This window comes from Geotrypetes seraphini, chromosome 11, assembly GCF_902459505.1.
Source record: "Geotrypetes seraphini chromosome 11, aGeoSer1.1, whole genome shotgun sequence".
In the NCBI taxonomy this organism is placed as follows: domain Eukaryota; kingdom Metazoa; phylum Chordata; class Amphibia; order Gymnophiona; family Dermophiidae; genus Geotrypetes; species Geotrypetes seraphini.
Window position 1 is genome coordinate 139,945,678 of NC_047094.1, and position 17,416 is coordinate 139,963,093.

Below are 17,416 nucleotides of genomic sequence, written 5' to 3' on the forward strand. Positions count from 1 at the left end.
CATTTCTAGCAGCAGCCAATGCAGATCAGTGAAGCCGCAGCTGTTAGAGGGCAAAGGACACATGTATAAACTTTGCGCATATTTTGTGACTCCACCTACACTCTGCCCAAACTCTTTCCTCACCTCACCCATCCTCAGATTATATAAAAGTATCTGCCTTCTAGTCACTGTGTATGAGATAATTGTATGAAAGGACTTAGCCACACAAAACTACCCCCCTGGGTGGCAAAATGCTAGGTGCTACTCTGACAGCGTCTGCGCGGCCAGATTCCATTATAGAAAACTAGCTTAAATCTGCATTATGTGGCCTGGTTTCTGACAAGAATAAATGTTCACACCTAAATGTTGGCAATCACTTACGTGCTGTATAGGTTTTGTAGGTAAGTGTGCAACCCACCCATGCCCCCTGCCCCTTGCACTTACATGCTATAACATTTAGGCATTATGTGCAATTATGTACACAACTGCAAAAATAAACGCCGTGTGGTAAAAAACTGCATCCGTCTCACCTAATTCTGTGGTATTTGGGCATTCAAGCTTTCAGAACAGATCACAAAAATAGAGGAAAATGTTCTTTCCCAAGAAGCCAAAAGTTTCATCTGCTCTGACCTGGGTCACACTGTTTTATGCTGACAGAGCTGAACTGCTAAAAGGATGCAGTTTTAAGCAGGAGATTTTGACCCCACTTCCCCGGATCCACTCCTCTCGCTCTGCACCACAACTGGGAAGAGTTTCAAAACTCACAGTGACACTCCCTGCCTGTTAATGCCAACCGCGAGATTTGAAGCTGCTAGTGAACACCTGCAAGTGGCTCCCGAGTCTCCTTTGTTTCATGGGAGTTTTCTGATTTTGGGTAGATGACTCGCTGAATCAGGAGGCTCCTGCTTTAATGTAGCTCATACTCCGCACACCCTGGCGTAGGAGTGGGGTTCATTCCTGTCTTGAAACTTGCAAAACTAACCCATTTGGAGGAATTGCCCTCGGAGACTCGGCAGGTCCATGTGCTAGAAGGATGCATAGCATTAAAAAAAAAAAAAAAAAAATTCAGAGGCCGTTCGTGCTGCTCATACCTTCTGAAGCTTCTCCTGTTGAGACTTTATCTCTTGCAAATTGGTTTGAAATCTGAGTCAATGGTGTGTTCAGTTTTATTATTAACAGTTGGTCATTTTTGGTTTTTCAGGCGTACAAGAGGAAGACTGAAGCTGCCAAAAAGGAGTATTTGAAGGCCCTGGCGGCCTATAGAGCAAGCCTTCTGTCCAAGGTAACATAGTAACGCTCATTAGCAAGTCATGATTAAGCAGCTTGTCATGCAATGTACCTCGCTTGCTAGATTAATATGTACCTAGAAATTCAGGCATGCGTGTTTCTGTGAACAGTTTCAGTACATGTAGTAGGAAACAGTCCATGCAAACAGTCTTCACAAAGATATAAGGGACCCTTTCAGTGAAGGGTACAGAATAAGCACCTGTGTATAATTGTAACCACAGAAAGACGGTACATCAGATCCCATCCCCTTTAAGCCCTAACATGCGATTAACGCATGAAAAGACTATTGTATATATACATCAGCTGGTTTGGTTAGGCTAGGTCAGTGGCCACATTTCACACTTCTGGGGCTAAACCTGGAAACCTTATTGCAGTCCCTTCATTTGCATAAAGGTAAAGATAACACACCCAGATATAAAAGGGCAACAGTAACTGGACTAAAAATTTGACAACTTTAAGGAGTTCCACTTCCTTCATCAAGGCTGGTAAATTCTGCATTTCTGGCTGTGCATTTTTCAATAATTAAAATGTTTGAACCTAAAATTTTTAATTGCATGATTAATAACATAAAGCGTCCCCCCCCCCCTCACATTTCCTCCAGTATGTAGACAGCAGAAGTAAATTCTCAGAACCGATATGTTTTCCTCCCTTTGGTGTCTGGTGATTTAATTTTTATAATCATTTTGTTCAGTCTCTGTGCTCTGAACTCTGTTTCCAGGGCCTCCTGTTCATTCACTATTTCTTTTCTCTACTCCTTTCTTTCTTACTCCAAGCCCTATATTCATTTTTCACATGAAACTTTCTTCCATTTTTCTGCTCCTCAAACCTGTCTAGTTTCCATATCTTCCTGTGCACATGCTAATTAGGAAGGGATTGGGATTTCATATACCACTTGGACAAAGTGTATTACGGTAAGTGGTTTATATTCAGGTCCTGGTGGCCTCACAATCTATCTGATGTACCTGGGGCAATGGGGGGATTAAGTAACTTGCCCAGGGTCACAAAGAGCAGCGTGGATTTGAACCCACAACCTTAGGGTGCTGAGGCTGTAGCTCTAACCATTAGGCCACACTCTCCTAAATCACAATATTTTTCAAAAGATTTTTTCTGAGGGGATGTGGCATGAGTGTGGAAATGTTAAACAGCTAACCTGTTCTGATTAGCACCCACTGGGGGCCGGATTCTGCAAAGAGCACCTACAAAAATGCCGCTGATGGCATGTCAATCACGGTATGGCACCTTTGGCAGAATCACGGCTACCGTTAAACATAGTCACCGGTAACACAGGACATGATTTTGCAGGCCTACATTCCCAATGCCAAGAGGCACCTCTGTACACACAATTACGGTGTCCTTTTTTATGATTTTTAAAATTAGGTTTTAATTGTTTTTTGTTTTCAAAATCTTTATTCATTTTAACATATACATCAAGTATACATTAAAATATGAACACAACATATTACATTATCACTTGATAATTCCATAACAATATATACCTAAAAGATTTATATCCCACCCTCATCTCATATCTATACATGAAATTACCCGTGCCAGTGAACACCAATTAAAATGATTAAGTTAGGTCTTTAGCTTTATCACATATTTTGCAAAAATCAGAAGCTAGGTTATTAGATATTTTATTTGGAATAGCGATACAATAAATATTAGCACAATTTATCAAATTTTAACAAGGTTTGGAGACTTTGAGGTGACTATTAGAACCTAAGAATTGCGGCTGCTGGATCAGACCAGTGGTTCATCGTGCCCAGCAGTGCGCTCATGCGGCAGCCCTTAGGTCAAAGACCAGCACCCTAACTGAGACTAGCCCTACCTGCGTATGTTCCGGTTCAGCAGGAACTTATCTAACCTTGTCTTGAATCCCTAGAGGGTGTTTTCCCCTATAACAGCCTCCGGAAGAGCGTTCCAGTTTTCTACCACTCTCCTTTTAATTTTAGAGAGTGCTCTCTCATTCTCTCTACCTTGGAGAGGGTGAACAACCTGTCTTTATCTACTAAGTCTCATGTCCCCTCTCAGTCTCCTCTTTTCAAGGGAGAAGAGACCCAGTTTCTCTAATCTCTCACTGTACGGCACCTCCTCCAGCCCCTTAACCAATTTAGTTGCTCTTCTCTGGACCCTATCGAGCAGTACAGGGTCCTTCTTCATGTTCGGCGACCAGTGCTGGACGCAATATTCCAGATTTGGGCTGTACCATGGCCCGGTACAGCAGTATGATAACCTCCAATCTGCTCGTGATCCCCTCCTTAATCATTCCTAGCATTCTGTTCTCCCTTTTCGCAGCCGCTGCACATTGCGAGGACGGCTTCACTGACTTGTCAGACTTCAGTTTAATTTACAGATACCTTTGCCTTTGTAGTAAATATGTGATGTTAATTTGGTCCACATCTGTCTATATAAGTTCAATAAAAAATAAAAAGTTAGGCAAGGGTAGGGCACCTTCTGCTGCCTAACGTACGGCACTGTTTAGAGAACTTGGAACTAACTGCATAGCACAGACTTAACGCAGATGCACTTTCCACCAGATTCTATATATGGCGCTTTGAGTTGCGTACACAAATGTGGCATCCAAATTTTTGTGTAAAACTTAATTGAGTAATGAGCCAATCAGCAGTAAAGCACAGTTACTTACCGTAACAGTTGTTAGCCAGGGACAGCAGGCAGCTATTCTCACATATGGGTGACGTCACCGACGGAGCCCAGATGCAGACAGCCTCACAAGCAGACTTGCTTGTAGAAACACAGAAGTTTCGAGTCAGCCGCACTGCCCGAGTGCCTTCCCGGCCAACGTAGGGTGCGTCTCCTCAGTTCAGATAGCTAGCAGAGAAGCCAATCAGCAGTAACAAGTAATTATCAGGACTAATTGGTAATAATTAGAATTTACACGTGCATCTTTTTAGACATATTCTATAAAGAGGTGTGTAAAAATTTCACTGCATGAATCTGAAAAGGGGAGTGGCTGTGGGAGGGGCATGGGTCTTCCAATGATTTGCACACAGTTACAGAATGTGCCTGATCTGTGCCTCAGCGAGGTGTGAGGAATTATACCAGGTTTCAGTTGGTGTAAATCCCCATGCCTAAAACTGCCATGGACCCCGGCGCTAAGTGTATTTATAAACTCTCGAGTGCACATTGTTTTCTGTGCCATATATGGACTTTTCTCCTTTATCCCTTCTAAACAGGAGCTGCCAAGTTCTCCTGCACTAATATTTTGCAAGGCTCAAGTGGCTCAGGGCTTGGGGAAATTCCTACAGTAAAAAAAGTACATTAAGCCTAGATTAGAATGTGTTTTAGTAACAGGTTCTAAACTGACTTGTCTTTGTGGCTCAGGTACCACATGTATCCATTATACAGTTCTTGATAGTTTGGAAGAGACAATCATAGAAAGGTCTCTGAGCAATGCAGTAGGATTGTCATTAATATAAATTCAGGAATTGTCTCTCTGTGTTTAATTAGAAATATGTAACATCCAGATCATGCATTTCTCCAAGATTGTGGACTTCGAACAAATGTCTTTTACCGTATTTGATCAACCTAGTTGTACCATGAATTGAAGCAAATATCTTTTCATCCTTTGTCCTGCAGAGTTATAATGACCAGGCTGAGACCAAAAGTCCTCAATGCAACCAACCTTCAAAAATGATTCTACCAAAACAGTCAATGTACAACATGGCAGCACAAGCTTCATCACCATATCCAAGCTTGGGGTCCTTTCTCTCTCCATCAGATCTTCAGAATTACTGTGGGCATCCTCATGCCAACCTCCCTAGGACCCTCAACTCCAAATCTATGTTGCCCAGTATCAGTGCCTCACCTCCTCCTTCTTTCCAGATTAGCCCACCCCTCCATCAGCAGCTGTCCTTACGCCATCCACAGAGCTCTCTCCTCAACCAGCCAATCAGCATGCAGCAGGTACAACAGCCCTCCATCTTATCTTCTCCCATGGCTCTGCAGGTACAGCCTCCAATGAATTCTTCACCTCCAGGACAGCAGGTGAGTTGTGGAAAAAAATATCAGCCTCCTTCTTCAAAATACATACCTGCTAAAATAGAGTAGCTTTGATGTAAAAATGTTAAACCGTTGAAGCTGAAAAATGCAATAGAGCACTTCAGAAAACCTTAACACTTCTCATAGGGTTATTTTGCAGACCATTTACTTAAAAGTAAATAGCAATTTACTTGTAATGGGTGTCCCAATAAGAGCACAATATTTAATTGTTCAATAAATGGCATAATTTATTTCAAAAGTGCTGATATTTTTATTTTAGTATAAAGTACGCACATTGTAATTAAGTGTGGAACACAATATGTGACAAATGTCCCCCACGACTCTGCTGGCACACTCTTGCACTGTTGATGAAATTTTCGATTACGTTTTCACATAATTGCAGCTCAGTTCCCACAAAGACGCAGCTTCAGCTGAGGAATTGTTGGTTGTTGGCATCAACGTGAGACTTTGCAAAACCCTAAAGAAAGAAGTTGCATGGTGTCAGATCGCACAATCTCGGTGGCCAGTTCTTGTCACCATTGTGTGAGATGACACGGTCTTGCAACAATTCAGTTGTTTCGCATGCATTGTGACAGTTGCACCGTTCTGCTGGAACAACATGTCTTCCAATTGAGACCACAAAAACTCCATTATGTTGCAATAATGTACATCATTCACTGTCAGTGATTCGTGGCGCATGCATTGGCTCTTCAAGAATCACTCAAAGATTTTTTTCGGCCCAAATCTGGCAGTTTTGTTTGTTCACGTACCCAATAAGGTGACCTCATTGCTAAAGATCATTTTCTCCAAAAAATTGCTGTGCACTTCTTGCTATCCACCCAATTAACAAATGCATGGCATTGCAGGTTATCTGTTCGATGCAGTTTTTGCGTCAGTTGAACCTTGTAAGCATGCAGATGCAGATCTTTCATGAGTATCTGCTGCATGATGCTTCTCGAAATGTGCAATTACTGTGAATGATGGCAAATTGAGGTTCCTGGAATTTTGACAACACTTTCAGGACATCCTGCTGTTTTCACATCCACAACCGAACCAGTTCCTCATATTTGTTGATCAGTTTTATAACTGAAGACAAATTTGGTGCATTTTGTCGACCAAAAATCACACGCTATTTGCAAACTGTTTCTACAAAACTTTCCCCACATTTGTAATAAGTTTTCACAATAATAATGCATTGTTCATTCGTGTAGCGATCCATGACTACTAATCACAATGTGTCTACATGACAGCTGTGAAATTTTCCGCCCCACTTAAACAGACCGGAAATGGCACTCATTTCAAATTTTGCACTCTTATTGGACACCCCTATATAAATTGACTGTCTGAAACTTGTTCTCCTTCAATGTGAATGCAAACATTTCCAGGACATGTGGTTATGTCTGTATTTAGAAGAGGCATTTTCAGGTCCCATCAATAGAGCATGTGAAGGGAAAGTAGAAACCTAGACTCCATTTTCAAACCTACATTCATTTCTCATGCTAAAATGGCTGGGCACAGGAACTTTACTTTGGAAAATTTGCACAAAGTACAGGTTGCACTGTTTGATCATTGGCCTGCAGAGTATCTTGATGTGAGCGAAATACTAACTCTCCAAGAAAGGGATGGAAAGCTACCAGGTTTGACTTGCTAGAAGACAGCCATTTTGACTCCTTATAATATTTATGTCAATGAGGCCTAATAGCCTACTCGCATGCTTTTAGGAGAGCATTTGTCTCTTTCATTGGGTTCCTACCCTTATGTGCAATTCAAGTGAAAAATGGCTCAAATATAGGATAAGTACAGGATGAAAAAATATCTCAACTAGGGAAAATAATTTTTAAAAATGTACTTAGCTTTCAATTCACTGTGTCTGGACATTCAAGTTATGTCCAAGTTCACTAGTGACTCCCCTACTCTGCCCAACTCTGTCGGTTTTGTGTAAAAGACTGTTTCAGGGGCTCAGGTAGTTGTCGGCAAAATCGAAAAACATAGAATCCTGCTCTTAAGAAGCTCTCTTTCTATGCTCCAAACTTCAAAATAATATCCCTTGGAGACCCCTGCTATATCCTCGTCCCTTTAATTGCATCTCTTTTGTAAACTGCAATGAATCCTAGCAGAAAATTGTAGGATATGAGAAGAAACGACATGGCATGGCATGGTAAAGCCTGGACAGCACCCAGAACTGAATACTGGGAAATAATGCTGGGGGTGAATATCAACCCCCCAACGTTCATAGATAATATAACATAACATCAAAACTTGCTTCTATACCACAATACTGTTAAATTCTATTTGGTTTACAAAAGGGAATTAAATTACAGTTAATGAAAGTTTCAGTTACAGTTATCCAGGAATCTAGTAAACAAATACATTTTTAGGTTTCTCCTGAAATGTTGGTAGGTGCCAGAAGTTACAATTAAAGACTACAAATCCCTGTCCCAAGTTGCTGCCTGATAGAACAAGAGACAGTGATATTTTTTAAACTTGCACCCTTTAACAGATGGGAAAACAAAAAAAGCATTCATATGTCTAAGAAGTTTCAAATCAACAAATGCAAACAAATCCAATAGTTAATTAGGTATGAGGCCAAACACACTTTGAAGCACAAGCAACCAAATTTAACCCTCACATGGGACTCCACTGGCAACCAATGAAGTTCTCGATGAGAAGGAGTAACATGATCGAACCTGCTCAGATTAAAAATCAATCGGACTGCTGCAATCTGGATAATACGCAATCGGTATAGTTTTTTGGGTGGCAGCCAAGTAAACAATATTGCAGTAGTCCAATTGACTCAACACCAGGGATTGTACCAATAGTCTTAAGGATGGAACATCAAAATATGCTCTAATTGTAAGCAAATTTCCATAAAGTTTGGAAGCCCTTCTGTACTAGGTCATCAGCCTGTTTCTTCATGGTCAAGTTCCGGTCTAGAATTACTCCTAGGATTGTAATTGTAGATTGAACAGGGTAAGTTATAATATTCAATTTTTGTCTTCTCTGGGTTTAGTTTTAATTTAAATTCAAACATCCATTTTTCAATTATCTCAAAACTTCAGCTATAACGTGGCTGATATGAGAAGATGACATTAAAGTGGGGATCAAGATGGTTATGTCATCAGCATAACTGAACAACTTAATCCCTAAATGGGATAATCTAGAATCGAGAGAAGACAAATATAGATTAGAAAGTGTGGAACCCTGAGGGATACCGCAAGGATTACTTCAAGTGCTAGAAAAAGGGCATAGCTTCAATTTAGGGCCAATTACTGCTTGTTGACAACTGCTTGTTGATTGGTACTTAGTTGCATGCCCAAGTTTTGGTGCTCTGCAAAGAATTTGAAGGATAATGGACAAGCACATCTTAATGCAATTTTATCTCAGCTATTTGCTGCATTTGAAAATGTTCTGCAATTAGTGTCATCATAGAGGATGCCTTTGGATGATTATGCACTCCTTGCTGTATATCTCTGCTTTGCCTCTGTCTCATACTTCAACCTTGAAAATATATCACCCCTAAGAAACAAATTCACTCTGCACATTGGTTACACCCTTCATTAAAGCAGAATGTCAGACCTTTAAACTTAGGCTAAGATATTTTGTTTGTTTGCATAATTACGCTTATTGCCATCCACAGCCCACATAATTGCCATTTTCAGGCTACCTCACGGGTTATTCTTTGATTTAACTTCTAACAGCCACAGGAGCTCTATAGCCAGGAAAAAATACTGTAATCAAAACTTTTCCAGCTGCCAGAGTTTTCCAAAAAGGGCAAAGAGAGTTGATGTAAGCAAAGATAAGAGGATAGTTTTGGAATATTCTAGTCTATCGCAAAATGCGTCTGCTCCTTTTTCTCATGTTTCAGATGCAGGTTAGTAAATCTTTCCTAAAATGATTGGTCGGTGGTCGTGTGCATTGCACCTGCGGCACATAGTAGGGATGTGAACAGGAAAACTTTGCAGTTTGTTTTCAAACCTTTTTCAACTATGCACGCTAAATATTTCCATTTTGATTTGTTTTCCCTCTCATTTCTACATGTTTTGGGTCCTTTTATTAAGCTTCAGAAAGTGCCAGCCCACGCATTCCACATGATGCTCTTAGCTGTCCTACAGTAAGTTCCTGTAAAGAAGAGGAAGGGGTGGCTGGCATGGAGAAGCAGAGGATTTCTGTATCTGTTTCACTGGAAATAACTCCATTCTCTGCTCTTCTGTTTGCAGGAGTTCTCGCATATTCCTTCGGAATTTCAGAACACTGTTGGACCCCGGTCCCCTGCCTCATCAAACCCCCCAGGAAATACTGACTGGGATAATGATTACCCAAGCAGGGAATGTGGGATCAACCAGTGCAGGCAAGTTGGAAAACTAGTATCTTGAAAATTCTCACAGAAAGGCCTTTAGCGATAAGGTTACATTCATATATTTTATTTCTCCAATGTTAATTTCATAGATATTAGCTTCATATCGGTCAGATCTAGCCATGTAACTTGGCTGATTAAATCTAAGCACTGCCCTAGAGCCTAAATCTGGCTGTCCAGATGCTCCCACTTGTCTATCCTCCCTTCCTCCTGCCATAAATTTTTCCCTAGGCTCGTTATCCATCTACATTAACTTTTACTTACTGATGTGTTCTCACTGCAATTCCCCATATTACTATATGGGCCTGTTAGCTTGTAAATCGCCTTGAACCTGTACTGGATAAGTGCAGTACAGAAATTTAGATTAGATTAGATAATGGAAAAGGTGTGCAGGAGATTAATAGCCCCTTCTGGGAAGCCTCTTACCAGATGCCTCTCCCCAAGCAGGGTGTGGATGGAAGTTTACCTTTTCCTTGCTGAACTTCTGACAACTCTTTCAGCTAAATTACATGCTAGTACAAGAGTTATTTTACTGTAGCAAACACTAAAACAAATACTTGCAGTATAAATTTTAAAATGAAGTGCTACAAAATGCATCAGCCCCGGCTCAGTCAATGGCTCTTTGGAATAAGACAGGGCAAAGCAGAGGCAACTGGAGGTTTCTTCTGTTCTCTTTGGACCATGGGATAATGAGAGGACAGGGCTGTCATTATCTTTCCTCCCTAGGAGTATTGGGTTGCTTATGCATAACTTTATTGAGCAGGTTCACCCCCAAGTGGTAGGAGTCAGGTGGCACTGTTTCTGAAGCAGGGTGATGAAAGGGATCAAGTGTCTGGGGATGTCTCCTACTCTCCCTGCCCTTCCTAGCTACCAGGGGCAACAGCTGGGAGAATTATGTTGAGAACCAAAAAAGTTGACCCAATGTATCCACAGAGACGAAAGTCCAAAAACAAAAGACGCTGTAGAGACAGATGTTCCCAATATAGACTTTATTATTTCAGTGTTATAATCCACAGATCTGAGCAATGAAGAAGACCCAACATGGTCTGTGTTTTGACCAAAGTGTCTTCTTCAGGGGTCCCCATGAAGTCCCTTCACGAGTTTTGTGGATTTAAATGGCCTAAAGCCCATGAACGCTGAATGCTTTCCTCAGCACCCCTGAAGAAGACACTTTGGTTGAAACATGGACCATGTTGGGTCCTCTTCATTGCTCAGATTTGTGGATTATAACATTGAAACAATAAAGTCTGCATCGGGAACATCTGCCTCCACAGTGTATTTTGTCTTTAGAGTTATGCTGAGAGTCTGAGGGAGGGGGTCGGGGGTTAAGTTACCTACCACTAGCCCCTTTAAGAGCAAGCAGGCCCAACTTGGGAGGCACACTGTACCACTGCAGCCGGGGTGTGCAATGTTCTCTGCTGCAGCAACACAGCTCAGTAACTACCCTTGAAATCTGGTCAAAATAATCAAGTCAAATTAATAATCAAGTTAAGTCTGTAAGGCCCCCTTTGATCAAGCCGTGTTAGGGTTTTTAATTGCTGGCTGCTGTGGGAAAAGCTCCAACACTCATAGGAATTCTATGAGTGTCGGAGCTTTTACTGCAGCGACCTGTGATAAAAAAATCCTACGCAACTTGATCAAAAAGCCCTGAAAACTACCTTTCCCAACCCATCACTTACAAAAAAAAAAAAAAGCCAGATTTATATTTTGAGGGAAAAAAAAATTGAGATATCCAAGTGCAGAAAACCCACAAGTCAGCTGATTTGCATAATTTCTTTAAACTTTGAAGAGAAAAATTATAGCTAAGGCCCTTATTTTAGAAGCTGTTTTCATGTTCTGAATATCTAAAACCCAGCATTTAGACATCCCGAAAATCTGGTAACAGCACGGATGCTCCTCTGCTGCCCCACGGCTGTGTCTCTTGTGTTGCCCCATTCAAAATATGGATGTTTCAGTGTGAAAAGTGGATGTAGCCTGCACCTGGATGTCCATTTCTCATGGATTTCAGAAGAGGTTGTATGTCATTAGACCTTGTTCTAAAATACATATTTGACATACAGACTTGGAAATCCATATTCTGAGTTGGCGATTCTTTCTAAAATACTGAAATAAACAGAGGCAACAACTTTTGTGTAAAACTGCTGCCCCTTCTAAGCTTTACTTCATCACGAGGGCCAATATCTCCCCAGGGAATTTGATTATTTGTCGCTTCCACAATTTAATATAAGTCGCAGCATTTAGACATTTTTAAGCATGAGCCACGTCAGCGTGTGTTTCTTCCTCACCAGTTGAAAGCTGTTTGGGCCTTACTGTAGTGTACGTTCTTTTGTTTTCTTCAAGCATGCTGCCCAAGGAGAATTCACCCTACCTCACCTAAAACCTGACATTTCTTTCCAAAAATAGGATCAAGGGGCGGCCATTTGACAGCGTGTACAATCCCAGCCACCTGGACAGCCATCAAGCAGGTCATAAGGATTAGAGATCCTGGCCAGAAGCACGCACCTGATAATTAGCTGGATTTCAGTGTCGCGAAAGCTGTTTCATTTTTGAACTTAAGAAAGGGCCGCCATGCTCAGGACAGCCAACCTCATGATTCACAAACAACAAAAGGACACCGATGTTGCTTAGCTATGGACCGTTTTCCCTTTCTTGAACTGCTTTTCACGTGCAGAACAGGGCCATACCCCAGTGCTTGCATCAGGCTGGCTTAGTAGAAGGATGTTCGTGCCTGGTTTGCTCAGGCCCTGAAGCTGGGCAGAAAAAAATGTGACGATTGTGAATAATGTAGATGCAAAAGCCCTGTCGGTCTTGGGACCAGCTTTCATAGCAAGGCAAATGGGAGCTCTGATGGCTACTACAAGTGCAAATACATTTTAAAAAAAATGTGAAAAAGAGAAATGACAAATATAATTTGTTGGATAGTTGTAAGTAGTTTACTGAGTGTTTTAGAACTGTGCTGAATACATCTTTAAGATTTTTTGTGTAAAAAATGAGTAGCTTACTTTATAGTAAAAACATTTTATATTGTAGCACATTTTTTTAGTTACACATAGAAGAGAGATGTGTATAAAGAGAAAACCTGCCAAACTTTTATTTGTACAGCAAGAAATGGACAATTTATATCCATGTTCTATGGCATTATTACCGTATATTTTTTTCCAGCCATATGTCCATCTATTTAAAATTGCTGACAATGGTTTTGTCTATTTATGAAGAACTAGAAAGCAAAATTATGGCTTATGAGGTAAATTTAATTTTTTTGTTGGTGCTGTCATGTCATGTCAGTACCAGTACGTTCAATTGGTTTCACAATGCTTATCTTACTTTACTTTCTAATAAAATATGAAAATGTGCTAAAACCAACATTTTTCTGTGTCATTTTGTAGACCTCACATGTACACATACAAGTTTCAAGTTTATTTATTATTTGATTAATCGCCTATTCCAAATTCTAAGCGATGTACAAATCAGCAAAATACATATTACAAAATACATAGACATACATAATTAATAAAGGGATAAGTTTTCAAAAAAAATAATAAAAAAAACTAATTAACGCAATACATGACACAATAGGGAAGGCAGGAAAGAAATACAATCTTAGAAAGGAAAGAGTCAACAATTAAAGGTTAAGCATAAGAGGAATGGAAAGACTACTAAATAGGTAAGTTAAAAAAAACAAAAACGAAAGAGCAGTTAACATTTCAATTAAATATTGAATGCATCTTTAAAAAGAAAACTCTTAAATTTGCTCTTAAACTTTTCCAAGTTCTTCTCCTCTCTTAAGTATAGCGGGAGTGAGTTCCAAGTCTGAGGCGCCGTAATAGTAAAGATAAATTGCCTTCGAGTATTAATTTTAAGAGAGGGGATGACCAATAAATGTTGATCGTTTGATCTCAGTAATTTAGAAGAATTATAAGGTATCAATGCTTTATAAATAAAAGCTGGAGTTTTAAATAATAGAGATTTAAATGTAAGTAAACATAATTTATATAGAGTACGATGAGACACTGGAAGCCAATGAGCATTTTGAAGTAAGGGAGTTACATGGTCAAATTTCTTGTTAAAACTTTTTCTATCAAATATTCACAACTTCAGACCATACAAAACACTGCCCTCAGACTGATCTACTCCCTGAAAAAATATGATCATATTACAACTGCCTTCCTAGACTCTCACTGGCTACCTATGCAAGCACAAATTCAATTCAAATTCTACTGTCTATTATTCAAAGCATTAAACGGCTCCACCCCCCCTATCTAAAAAACCGCCTAAACCAGATCCTCACCTCAAGACAAAGAAGAACTCCGAACCCTTTTGCCTTCCCTCCACTCAAGAGCACTCAGCGCAAAAAGATGTTTGATAACCTTCTGGCGACGCAAGCAGCAAAACTTAACCACTCCACCTCCAACCTGTTGATGGCAACGGGCGACTTCAAAACTTTTCGAAAAGAAATCAAAACCCTACTTTTCAAAAAATTTATCCAGATATCTTAACCCAACCCTTCCCCCTCCTCCTAGATAAATTCTCCCCCAAAACCTCCACTTAAATAATCTCTTCCTCCCCAAAACACCAACCAAGTATTCAGATCCCTGAAATGTAACGTAATCTTATTTGTACTCTAACTGTAATCTATTTGTTATATCACACAGTAACATACAGTCAATTTAATATCCAATTTACAAGTTCTTCCGGAATTAATCCAGGTACCTCTCCTCCCTTGTAACCAAAAAAACAAAACTGTTGTAACTTCACTGGAAATGTCCAGTTAGCTCTTTTGTAATCCGCCTTGAACTGCAAGGTATAGGCGGAATAGAAGTCCCTAATGTAATGTATTGTAATGTAATATATTGGACTGTTTTGCAAAAAAAATGTCTTTACACCCCTATGCATGCTTCATATTCAGCTCTCGATAAATTACAATGTAAAATGTGTTGATATAGGAATTTGTTTCCCTGATTTACATAAAACTCTTCACCTTCAACGTAAAAGAACAATTATACGAAGTATTCAGAAATTAATTAAGATTACAAAGCTAACATGTCTGTACACACCGTATCATATCACATTTAATAGCTTTGGGGCTCATTTTTGAAAAATGCAGATGTCCAAAAAACATCATAAACCGGCACTTGGACATCCCAGTTGCTGTGCATCCAAAACTCCATGGGTGCGTATTGGAGGTATGCTATGGGCAGGCTTAGACTTGAATGTCCGGAACTAGATCTGTTTTAGAAGCATCTAAATACCAAAAAGTTACACAAACTGACCAAATGTCCACTGGAAGGATTAAGTAATGACTCCCACACATACACTCCCCCAGTGGTCGCTGACTCCCTCCCACCCACTAGAGGTGTAAATGAAACAGTACATACCCCTCTCTAGAACAGCAGCATCTGGTATAGGAACTCGTAGTAGAGCATCATACAGCCTGGTGAGTGGGCTAGTGAGCCATAGAGAGGAGGACCCAGGCCCATAAGCCACTCTAACCTCTACATTTATGGTGGAAAGAGTAAGGACACCAAAATCCTACCATACTGCCATATAGGTGGCCAGCTGCAGCCATAAACCATAATAGGTTTGGGGGAGTTTTGGAGGGCTCACCATACATTAGAAGAGGGTTATGGTGAGATGACTTCTGGCACGTTTATGTGAAGTCCACAGCAGTGCCCTCTAAGGTGCCCCACTGCTCTATTGGCATGTCTACGTGGCTAGTCCATTACAATGTTGGCCCCTTCTATGTTTAGAACATGGACATTTTTCTGGTCGAAAATGGCAAACAAAGTTAGACGACCTAAGGTTGGACATCCAGACAGCCAATATGTACAAATAGATGATTTTCAGAAAAAAAAAATGTGGATGTCCTGCAGGAATCATCCAAAGTCACACTTGGATGCACTATTAAAAATGGCCCTCTCTGTTTCCCCAAACTGTCTTAAGATGGCTTATAATAAGTTTAATACAGCCCTCCAGTGGACAAAGAATCACATCATTTCTGTTGTATGAAGTGAATTTGAAGCAAAGGTCTAAACATGTCAAACAGCATTAGGATAAAGTTTTTCAGAGGTACAACTTTTTGATCTTTTAATCTGATTTTACTTAGTTTAGCGTTCTCATTATTCCTAGTATGACATGAAATTTTGAATTCTGTTGTCCCTCTGTACTTGTACTTCCTCAGGAGGCAAAGCATGGTTCGTTTTGTTTAATTTTTGAATTCTGTAGTATCATTGGCACAAGAGAATTACTGTAAATAATTGTTATACCCTTGATGGTTATTTGACATGTACATTATGAGCTAGTTTTATTCAACTTGTACAGTGAAAATAAGTACCCAAGAGCAAAAATTATTCATAAGTAACCAGGAAAGGAAATCATAAAAGAAATAAACATGAAAACCCGGTAAACATACAGAATTTTCTATGTTAGAACGCTGAAAAGAACTCAGAAACAGTTGAAAAGAAACCAAACTGGAGTCAAGGCCGAAGCATATAATCTCCTTTTTCAATCATAGGATTTCATAAGTCTTGAGAAAAATACATTCATAACTGCAATAATCTTCTTATTAAAAAATCTCAACTTATCTGAATGAAACATTTCAATCTCGTAGCGGGTTTTGCCAGAGCTGCTTCAGAAAACACGAAAAACGGGAGACTTCTCAGTGTGCTGCTCTCACACTATACAGTGGCTTAGTTGTCATAAAGTAAAGCCGTCAGAACCCGCTAAGAGATTGAAATGCTTCATTCAGATAAGTTGAGATTTTTTTATAAGAAGATTATTGCAATTATGAATGTGTTTTGTTCGTGACTTTTGAAGTGCTATGATTGAAAAAGGAGAGATTATAGGTTTGGTCTCTCCAGCTTTTTCTGAGCATTTTTCAGCATTCTAATATAGAAAGTTCTGTATATTTACTGGGTTTTCATGTTTATTTCTGCAGTGAAAATAAGATTCCATACAAACAAAGATACAAGTTGAGAGAGAGGCTAGAAGAAATATTTAATATATTTGAATATTCTTTCTGGCACTGACAAATCTATCATCATTGCAAATTCAGTAGCTGAGTGTGAAGAAAACTGGTAAGAAAGGTAACTGAGGCGTAGGATTACTTTAAAAAGAACTACACACATCAGGTTATTCTCGCTACATATCTCTTCATATTAGAGCTTCAGTTCAAAAGCCATCAGTCCCCATGGAACATAAGGATTGCCAAATGTCTATCTAACCCAGTATCCTGCTTCCAATCAGTGGCCAGCCAGATTGCAAATAGCAGAATCCCCAAAATCCCAAGAGATCATGCTGTCGACTCCAAGGGATAAGTAGTGGATTTCCCTAGGTCTGCCTTAATAATGATTTATGGACTTTAACTCCAGGAATTTTTCCAAACCTTTTCTAAATCCAGCTGTGCTAACTGCTTTTACTGCATTCTCTAGCAATGAGTCCTAAAGCTTACACATGTTTTGAGTGAAAAAAATGTCCTATGTGTTTTAAATGTATTACTATCTAACTTCATATTGTGTTCCCGTGTCTTTGTACCTTTTTGAAAGTGTAAATTATCAATTCACATTTACTGTATATGCTCGAATATAAACCTTGATTTTTGAGTCAAAAAATGGCCCCAAACTGGATGTCTTGGTTTATATTCAAGTCCTCCCTCTTGCTGGTCCAGTGGTGAGCCAGGGCAAGAGTGATCCTCCTATTCTCCTGCCCCGTGTACTTGGCATAAGTTACTACTAATTATTATTTCTACAGCGCTGTACATTAAAGCATTCTCAGTAGAGCTTACAATCTCGGTTTATA

General features: G+C 39.8%; 1 protein-coding gene across 7 annotated transcripts in view; it reads left to right on the forward strand.

The window, feature by feature from the left end:
* The window catches only part of TOX2 (TOX high mobility group box family member 2), a 219,752-nt gene extending 206,767 nt beyond the window's left edge, over positions 1 to 12,985 (forward strand). For all 7 annotated transcript variants that reach the window (XM_033914248.1, XM_033914241.1, XM_033914246.1 and 4 more), the window contains 4 exons: positions 1,181 to 1,261; positions 4,867 to 5,274; positions 9,486 to 9,616; positions 12,026 to 12,985. In XM_033914248.1, the coding sequence (XP_033770139.1) occupies positions 1,181 to 1,261; positions 4,867 to 5,274; positions 9,486 to 9,616; positions 12,026 to 12,101 (696 nt within the window). In that variant the 3' untranslated portion in view covers positions 12,102 to 12,985. The remainder of the gene's footprint in view (positions 1 to 1,180; positions 1,262 to 4,866; positions 5,275 to 9,485; positions 9,617 to 12,025) is intronic.
* The last annotated feature ends 4,431 nt before the right edge of the window (positions 12,986 to 17,416 follow it).